At 43.4% G+C, this 9,731-nt stretch overlaps 1 protein-coding gene across 1 annotated transcript; it reads left to right on the top strand.

Moving 5' to 3' along the window:
• Window positions 1-451: 451 nt before the first annotated feature.
• Window positions 452-9,271, top strand: hnrnpub (heterogeneous nuclear ribonucleoprotein Ub). Its single transcript, XM_061091006.1, has 14 exons — window positions 452-1,045; window positions 2,437-2,551; window positions 4,297-4,376; window positions 4,521-4,660; window positions 4,840-4,939; window positions 5,533-5,645; window positions 5,760-6,023; window positions 6,129-6,248; window positions 6,349-6,477; window positions 6,565-6,733; window positions 6,831-7,115; window positions 7,228-7,508; window positions 7,664-7,804; window positions 8,499-9,271. Exons 1-14 carry the CDS (start codon window positions 568-570, stop codon window positions 8,547-8,549), a joined length of 2,466 nt encoding a protein of 821 aa, XP_060946989.1. The 5' UTR covers window positions 452-567; the 3' UTR covers window positions 8,550-9,271.
• Window positions 9,272-9,731: the final 460 nt, after the last annotated feature.

The following is a 9,731-nucleotide window of genomic DNA, read 5'->3' as shown; positions in this document are numbered from 1 at the left end:
TTTTTTCTTTAATCTTTTTTTTCCTTCATCATGTGAATAACCCTCAATTTCACATAATCTAAAGCTCATATATACATGAAAATATACATTTCTTATATTAATACTCAGCACAAACATAAACCCTACTTGACAATAAAACCAAACTCTGATTTATGATACTTTGCATTACGGTACGCAAGGGTACCGTCTTGGTAGTTTCTAATGATTATAACAATTCCTTCATCATGTATAATGAAATAAATATTTGAAAACACATATATGGATTTTGGACATTTTCCTCCTCTCTGGTTCACTCTCTCCCCCACGATGCTTTTATTTCTGGTCGTATAAACGCCTCGGCAGCGGGTGACAGATGGCGTGACGCTATATAAACCACGCTGCGCTGCACTCTGGGTAATTACGGTAGAGGACGTCACCTCCTCCCCCACACCTCCCACTCTGCTCAGCTCCACCGCCGGGGAAACAGTGCTCGGACAGCGACTGCCATTTGGCGCAGTGTAGAGCTCTAGCAGTCATCTAATTTATTTCTCCGTCGTGTTTGTTCGTTTTATTTAAAAGATCTTCACAATGAGCTCGATCAACGTCAAGAAGCTGAAAGTCAACGAGCTGAAGGACGAGCTGAAGAAGCGCAATCTGTCGGACAAGGGGCTGAAGGCCGACCTGATGGACCGCCTGCAGGCCGCGCTGGACGACGAGGCCTTCGCCGGGGACTCCCCGCTGGACCAAGAGGCCGGGGCGAGCGAGGGTCTGGGTCAGGCCGCCGACGCCGAGTGCATGGGAGAGGAAGAAGAGGGCGAGGGCCCGGTGGAAGAAAGCATGGAGGCCAACGAGGAGGAGGAGGAGGAAGAAGAAGCAGAGCAAGAAGCAGAGCCGGAGCCGGAGAATGGGGGCGATGCTGAACGCGCTGCTGAGGACGAGGAAATGGGCGAAGGGGAAGAGGAGGCGGACGAAGACGACGAGATGGATCCCATGCTCAAGGGAGATGTGGACGACATGGAGAAAATCGACACCGAGGATGGTGAGCCCGGGGACCAGGCTGCAGAGGGTGAGTCGCCGGGAACGACGGTTGAACTTGTGTCTGGATGGACTGAGGCTGGCTTGAGGTTTTTCTGCTATTCCGTTAGTGCTAATGCTGCCGCGGGGGGTGGGGGGGAGCCGGCTGGGGATGGCTGATTCGAATGCGATACAACGGAGAGCGTCCATGTTGAGCTAGCGTTAGCGTGACCTCACCGGGCTAGCCGAAACCGCTAGTGGTTAGCTAGCAACGGCTACTTTCGGTTTAGCTAGCGGCCAATAGCCTTGCAACGTTTAATCGTTAATAAAACACGTTTAGCATAATTTAATCAGCGTCCCGCGTCGTTAAAAAGAATAACGAACTTAAGGAATTGGTGAGAGACGTTTATGCAGCTCAGACAGTTTTTTTTTCGTTTCGCTTGGTTAGCGTGTTAGCTTGCCGGCTAACGTCATTTTCTTTGTGTCTGTTGTGCAGCGCTAGCTAGCACGTCAGTCGCTTAGCTAGATCAATGGTTCCCACTTCCCATAATGACGTTTGTTAACGTTTCGGTGCGACAGAAGGAGAGGAGGTGGGTTTCAAACCTCACCACCCGCTTCATTTACTAATAACGTAACGTGACAGTGTCGTATTAAACACCGGTGCAGTGATTGTATCGTTACGCTGCCTCCAGATCGGCCATGTCAATTATCCCAAGATCTCAAGTTGCGTCGCTCCAAGGCGAAATTGCAATTAAAAGCCCAAAAGCGTTTAAATTCTTACACACGATGATTGTGTTAACCTGAACACGTCTGTGAGGGTTTGACCTCAGAAGAACCGGGAACACTTGGACTAGCTGAGCCGACGCTGTGCGGAGAGATAGGGCAGACTCTGCTTGTGTAGCCAACACGTGTTTAGATTGTTCTTTAGAATGTCATCTTGTTGGGTCAGTATAGAAAAAATATAAATCTACAATGATCAGCCATTTTAGGAGTCTAGGTAGTATATGGGGGAGGAGGGGTTAGGTCTAATTAGGTTTCCACATTCCGTGCATGATGCTTCTGCCCCGGATATTAGACATGTCCACCATAGTGAAATAGACTTACATAAAATAGTATATTCTTAGCCCTTTAACACAGGGTTAAAGTCCATTTACTTTACAGAGACTTGTTTTTCCATCCCCAGCAACTACTGTTCCCACTGTTCATTTGGACCAGCTTAAAATTACCATCTGGTCATTAGTGCTGTTACAATTTATGAAATATGATTGTATTGTATAAGTGTACATTTGAGGTCTTACCTCTTGATTATCTTTAATATTGTTGATTGTGGTCGACACAATGTAACTAATGAACGGGCTTTGTGGGCCAGAACCCCACTGCCAGTCCGACCTCTCTCTCTCAAAAAGGAACACCTCATTCTATATCTTTGTTCTATTTTCAAAGGGGATGCGGACAAAGACACGAATGCTGATCAGAAGAATAAGAAGGGTGTTAAGAGACGCCGGGAGGAACATGGAAGGGGCTACTTTGAATTTATTGAAGAGAACAAATACAGCTGGTAAGGATGGGACAGAGCAAAAATGGCCTTCAGCATCCCTGAAGCGCCATCCATAGCTTTGTTGAACTGTATTGGCTTTAAGTGCCAATGCACATTCTACTAGCAATAGGAAAACCCTCATTTTTAACTATTATACTATTTATTAACAGCCCTATGTTCACACACATGTTTTGAGGGTCATTCCTGAGTACACAAAGAGCCTTACCATTTACCCACTCACATTGTGTCTATAATGGACTGCATTCTGTAGCAGAAGTGCATCTATCAAGTCTCTGTGAATTTTCACATCTGTTCCTTCTGCCACTTATTGTTTTGGAAAGCCAATTGTATCCTCAAGGTGAATCAAAGATGCTCAAAGAGAACCCTGAGGGAAAGTAGCAGATGTGCACCTCTGAATGGAGGCTGGGCAGGGAGGGAGGACTAGCCAAGAGGTGTGGGAGGAGGGGTCCACTGCTGCAAGGTAGCACACAAGGAAGTAGCTAAAATCCCAGAGTGTTTGGAACTTCCATGGAGGAGCACGCTATCGACCGTCCATCGTTTACCTCGCAATGGTCCTTTTGTTTAGTTTTTTTGTTCGTTTTTTTTGTTTTTTTCTCACTGGTTGTATGACTTCAAAATGCTATTTCTGTCTCATGTATCATGTCTGTTTATCATGGTGTGATAGAACGGATGTGTGTATTTGAAAAGCTCTTTTCTACCCCTGCACAGGTGACCTCTTGCATGGTGTGCATGGGTGATTGATTGTGTGCATACATGTGCTAATTTATTGGTCAGTGTTTTGTTTCCATTGCGCTTTAGACATAATGTAAGAAACAACGGGAAGAGGATTTTTGGGGGAACGTCTAGGACTACACAGTATTGTCACCTTCCCCCCTGTTTTCTCTTCTGTCAGATTTCTTGCCCCAAAACTCTCCCCCAAAACAAATAAAAAAACATAATAAAAATGTTACTTATGTAGAACCAACATAGGTGTTCATGGCCCACACAGCAAATGTACAGGCTGCACTCGTCATGATCTCCTACTCTGACAATGTATTTTCCAGAACCACTATAACTCCCTGCACGCCATTTGTTCACCACTCACTCAAATGTTTCCTTCTTAAACAAATGTAAGATCATTGCTTGAGGTGCAACAACTCGTGTGTCACTGACATGCTTATTTTGTAGTTTGTTAAACTTTAAAGTTGGGGTAAGTAACCTGAAGCTACAAAGTTTCTGTAGGTCTCCGAACACAGTTATTGCTCATTTCAAGCTTCTTAGCATGGTGAAAAACCTGCACTGCATAGTTACACACTTAAACAGGTCAGTTTGAGCTAGCTGTGACCTTTTCATTTGGAGTATCACACGTGGGAAGTTAAATATATCTCCACCCAGTATTGCTGTGACTATCCCACAGCAATCCTGGAAACCATAAACACAAGGATGGCAAAAAATCTAAGCAGTCCTTTCCCCTTTATCACTTTCACCATTCAGAAGTTTGGAGGTGTTTTCTTCTATGTATCTCTCATATTTTAGATTTCACTGGATTCTGCAAGGTAAGTGTTGTCTGCCATGGCCCACATTACAGCTGACTATGCAAATAATTTGGAGGCTCATTTTACTGTTTTCTATTTTATGTTTCCCCCTAGTCTCCATTTCTTTCCCCCAATATTTTTCAGGAAGTGATACCCAAGAAATCTCTAATGTTCCATGCAGCCACTTTGACATATGAATCCTCTAATTTAATGGTTGGATTCTCTTTTCAGGGCCTCATTTAAGTCTCCTGTGCCGCCTCTGGAGGAGGAAGATGAGGAGTTTGATGACACTAAAGTCTGTCTGGATACCTGTAAGTGAATCTATTCCAAGGTCCAAAATGATGTTTGCTGAAACTTAGATGACAGTAAAAAGATGCGACCACATTAAATTTTATTTACTCTCACTAGATACAGGTGGTTGACGGAGTTGTGTTTTATTTTTTCCTGTGCACTAGACAACTGCGACCTGCACTTTAAGGTGTCACGGGACCGTTACAGCGCCTCATCTCTCACAATGGAGAGTTTTGCTTACCTCTGGTCTGGAGGCAAGGCTACCTATGGTGTGAACAAGGGCAAAGCCTGCTTTGAGATGAAGGTACAGTAACATTCTGACATTCTGCTCTCGAAAATACCTTACCCTCAGTGTTTATAGGTGCATGTGGAACTGAAACTGTTAACAAGTTGCACCTGAAATCTTTAAACAAATGCTCCCATTTGTCTAGATGACCTGAGTCATTATACATTTTGGTTGTGTGTTTTACATCATGTCATCAGATTACAGAGAAAATCCCCGTGAAGCACATTTCCAGTAAGAACATGGAGATCCATGATGTGCAGGTTGGCTGGTCCCTGTCTACTGGCACCCTGCTCCTGGGTGAGTTTCTTTACTTAAACATTTACTACTGGATACGTCTTCCAGGTATTCAGTCACAGGTGACTGAAGGAACAGTAACTTTTCATTTAACCTTGGTGTGGGGTAAGGTTTATTTCATTGCCAGAATTATTTACACTTGGTCAATCCAAACAGAAGATGGCTTTAATGTTTATCATGTTACACCCAGTTGCTATTATTTATACAGTCTGAATATGGCAGGACTCAAGATACTGTACAGTATTATTTATAGTTTTGATCATTGCATCAATTAGATGTCTTAGAATTTTTTTTTATCAAAATGTAGACGAAACACTCTATACTGGATGATTGTATTTGCATGAAGGTCATCCAATTATTGGCACTAAAAACTGCACTGCCATGATCCTCTGTGAAAGGCACTCTGCCCCAAGAGGTCCCTCTAGTGGTCTTTAAGCAGCAATACATGTGAGTGTAAAATGGCTCCAGTCCTGGCCTATTGCCAGCAAGATGACTCGCGCTCCAGAAACTGATACTTGGGGTCTTAATACAGAAATATCATGTATGTAATATAATGTATTTCTCAATTAATTTATTCATTCCTCTTTAATGTTTAGGTGAGGAGCTGCATTCCTACGCCTACTCTGGGAAAGCCAAGAAGACCACCAATTGTGTGACTGAGGACTTTGGAGAAACTTATGAGGAGAGTGATGTCATCTGCTGCCTTATTGTAAGTTATTACTCTTATCATATACTGATAAAAATAAAATTCAGTTAGTCATAATTTTTTCATTACCTGTTTTTATCAAACAAAGAACAACCTTCCATATTGTTTTCTGTGTAGGACTTCGAAGGTGAGGAGGTGGTGCTGTCCTTCTCTAAGAACGGTGGGGAGCCCGTCTTGGCTTTCCAGTTCAACAAGGACACACTGAACGACCAGGCCCTTTTCCCCCACGTCATCTGCCACAACTGTGCCGTGGAGTTCAACTTTGGTCAGATGGAGACTCCTTACTTCCCCCAGCCCCAGGGCTTCACCTTCCTGCAACAGATGGATGTCAGTGAGCGGGTCCGGGGACTTAAGGGTCCACAGACCAAGGCAGACTGCGAGGTGAGTGTAGATTCAGAACATTACTGTTGTTGGGGTTCTTAATCAGGCAAAGATGATGTATCTACATTATGAGTCTTGACATATTTGGTCACTTTCTTTCTATAGATCGTAGTAATGGTTGGTCTGCCAGGCTCGGGGAAGACCACATGGGTGAAGAGCCATGTACAGGAGCACCCTGGCAAATACTACATCCTTGGCAGTGACACCATTGTGGACAAGATGATGGTCAGTACTAATAATGGCTCTGTGACAGAATTGCCATATGGTATGTCTTTAAGTATCTGTCCCAAAAACGGTGTAATATACCCTCTTTCATTTAATCCAGATTAACAGCCTGAAACGCCAGTCAAAGGACATTACAAAGCTGACCGCCATTTCCCAGCGAGCGCCACTTTTCTTGGGAAAGTTCATTGAGATTGCTGCCCGCAAGAAGAGAAACTACATCCTGGATCATGTAAGTAGTTTTTGAAGAACAGATCACTGCTTTTTCTAAAGACATTATAAGTCACAGTATAATTAAGTATCTTTTATCACTTTCCAGACCAACTTGTCTGCCCCGGGCCAGAAGAGGAAGATGTGTCTGTTTGCAGGCTTCCAGCGTAAAGCTGTAGTGGTCTGCCCCTCTGACGACGACTACAAGGAGAGAGTCCAGAAGAAGGTGGAGAGTGACGGCAAAGAAGTGCCTGAGCATGCCGTCCTCAAAATGAAAGGTATAAACCATTACTCTGGGTATAAACGGTACATGTACTTATATTTAAATGCATTGTTCAAACCTCTAAAATGTTGCTTCTTTTCCTTCTGTTACAGGCTTCTTCTCTCTGCCTGAGGAGGGGGAGAGCTTCAGTGACATTGTCTATGCTGAGATGCAGAAGGAGGAGTCTGCCAAGCTCCTGGAACAATACAAAGAGGAAAGCAAGACTGCCCTGCCTGCTGAGAAAAAACCCAATCAGGGAAGCACAACACCAAAGAGAGGTGGCGGTCTTCGCGGCGGTGGCCGAGGAGGCAAGAACCAGTTTGGCCGCGGTGGTGGTGGACCTGGACAGAGAGGTGGTGGCCGTGGAAGCTTCCAGAACAGAGGCAACTTTAGAGGAGGTAAGATGGAGATTTAGGGATCTAAATTGTTCAAAATGTATGTTCTCTTTGAGTAGGCTTCGTTTTTGAAGAAGCATGAACCCTAACTTGTTCTGTTCTTATCCGTCTACAGCTCCTGGTCCTCGTGGCGGCTTCAACCGCCCACCTCGTGGCTTCCTGCCACCCCAAGCCTTCAGGGGAGGATTCCCTAACCGTGGAAACTTCAACCGGGGTGGTGGCGGCCCCCTTCCCAGCCTGGGTGGATCCCCCAGGGGGCCCCCAATGAGGGGCAACATGGGACCCAGAGGAGGACACATGAACAGAGGCGGCCCAATGCACAGAGGCAACATGAACAGAGGAGGTGGCGGTGGAGCCAGCATGAGTCGTGGTGGAAACAGGGGACATCCCAACCAGGTGGGTTTAATAATGATACTTTTACATCAGATTATTCAGTTTGTCTTTAGCTTTCAGAATATCTGAGTAAGAACTGTGTGTTGAATTAAAGGACAGAAATTGGCACATTTAAACCGATGTATTTCAGTGCAGTAATTTTCCCTCCTTGTCTCTAGTTTCAGCCGAGAGGTGGTAACCGTGGCAACTTTGGCAACAAGAACGGCAACTTCGGAAACAACAGGGGCAGCGGAAACTTTGGCGGAAACAGAAATGGCATGGATAAGGCCCAAGCTTTCAACCAGAGCTGGCAGCAAGGGGTCAGTATTTCTGTCTCTTCTGTCCCCCACTGTTTTTTGTAGCAGGGATTTAGATGATGAAGAACATGGCATTTATTATTCAGACTGAATTCATAAAAAATACAACGGAAAGAAGATGAATTCTTTAGCCCAAAAGAGCACAATTGTATAAATATTTATGTATAACATGAATACATTTATACATGAGATTTTATGGGACAGACAGGAAAATGTTATCTATTTCACTTGCACAACACCATCTCTGGTCTCTTAAGAAGTATTCTCATAGCATCATGGAACAACTTCAGGTTTCTTTAAGCCTGCTTTTTGTAGTTTGGCCACAAGTGGGCAGAATAGAGAGGTGTGCAATATCGTCAGATACACCATGACTCCTACTGTACACTCACTAAAACTGTGTGAAGGAATGAGCTTGTCCTTACATCTTGCAGCATTGCCTGTGAATACCATCATTTGTCTGTTTTGTCAGAGAAAGTCAAGGACCTCTCCCTCTGAAATTTGTTCTTGAATACAGCCCCCTCCAGGACAATTACAGGAGATTATCAGTTCAGTGCATGTCTGACCGTAGCTACTGTGACTTTGATTACTCTAAAGTTTCAAAATGAAGTTGGATGTGAAACGCTCGGTCTTATCCCTGCCCTAGGTTCAGCAGTAACCTTCACACATGCTAAACCTTGCATCTTGTGTCCCTGTGCAGTTTTGGAACCAGAAGCCGTGGAGCCAGCAGTATCAGCCTGGGTATTACTAAGACACTTGTTCTAACGGACTGGTGGCCGACACAGAGATCCACCTCTTGCCACGGAGCATCCCTCCACCCCGCTATCTGATTTTTTTATTTTAATTACTCATTCATTTTATTCTTGTCATCAATCCCACTCTAATGCATCTAAACCCCACCCATTGACTGCCAAGACTGAAGAGATATGGAGCAACAACATTCCACATCAGAGAGACCAGGCAGTGTAAATCAGAGCTTTATATATGATATCTGTATACACGTGTACAACATGGGTTTGGTCTCATTCAATTATGTCTTTTTTCCTTTAGTTGTATATTTGAATCATGTTTTTGACCACTTTTAACTCACATGCTTTTAAAAGAGTAATCTGTAAGATCAGAAAGATTTCCCTCCTGGCAGATGCAAGATTCTTTTCAGGGTTGTGCATTTTATCTGTGCTGTGGTTTTTTTGTTTTTGCTTTTTTATTACAAATTGTAAATATTTTTGTTGGTTTTCCATAGTCTGTATGAGATGTTTAAGAAATGGTATTAATTGAAAGGAGCCGTAGCTTCTGACGAGAAGCATGGTAGCTGATTATATTGTTAGACTGTACATGTCAATAGAGTCCACTGTTGAACAGTTGAAGTGAAGATTAATTACAGTGACTTTTTTTGTCTTTTGTTCCCCCTAGCAAACCTGTAACCTAAACTCAATAGACCTACAATAAACAACTCGATGGCTTTTTAACATTCTTGCTGGCTTATGACTTTTGATTCAGTTCAAAGGTGTGTAAAAGACCTTTGAATGGGCGATGGCCTGGTTTGCTACTTCAAACAATACAGGCATCAGCCCTGTTTTCACCTTCTTAGTCAGGTATGCAGAGTGTCCTGTCTTTGATACGTCACTTCCAGTCTTCTCAACTATTCTAATGCACAGAGTCCATAAAAAAGTATTTTGGCTGCGCCATTTTAAGGATATAACTAAGCCATTTTTTCAATGCAACACTTAATTTGTATTTATATTAAAATTAGGTAGATTTGCTTATTAGAATAAAATGTTTCTTAGATTATCAATGGGTTTTTTTAGTGCGGTAGACTTCTGAAATAAAAACTGCCTGTTTTTTTTTTCTTTCTTTCTTGCATGTAGTATTTAATGATTTATATCAAAACGGTTTCCTCGACACATTTCTACTGATGCCGGTTCAGCACAAA

The sequence above is a fragment of the Limanda limanda genome, chromosome 18 (assembly GCF_963576545.1).
Source record: "Limanda limanda chromosome 18, fLimLim1.1, whole genome shotgun sequence".
NCBI classification, from domain to species: Eukaryota; Metazoa; Chordata; class Actinopteri; order Pleuronectiformes; family Pleuronectidae; genus Limanda; species Limanda limanda.
The sequence above is the reverse complement of the archived record's forward strand: the minus strand, read 5'-3'. Positions and strand labels throughout refer to the sequence as shown.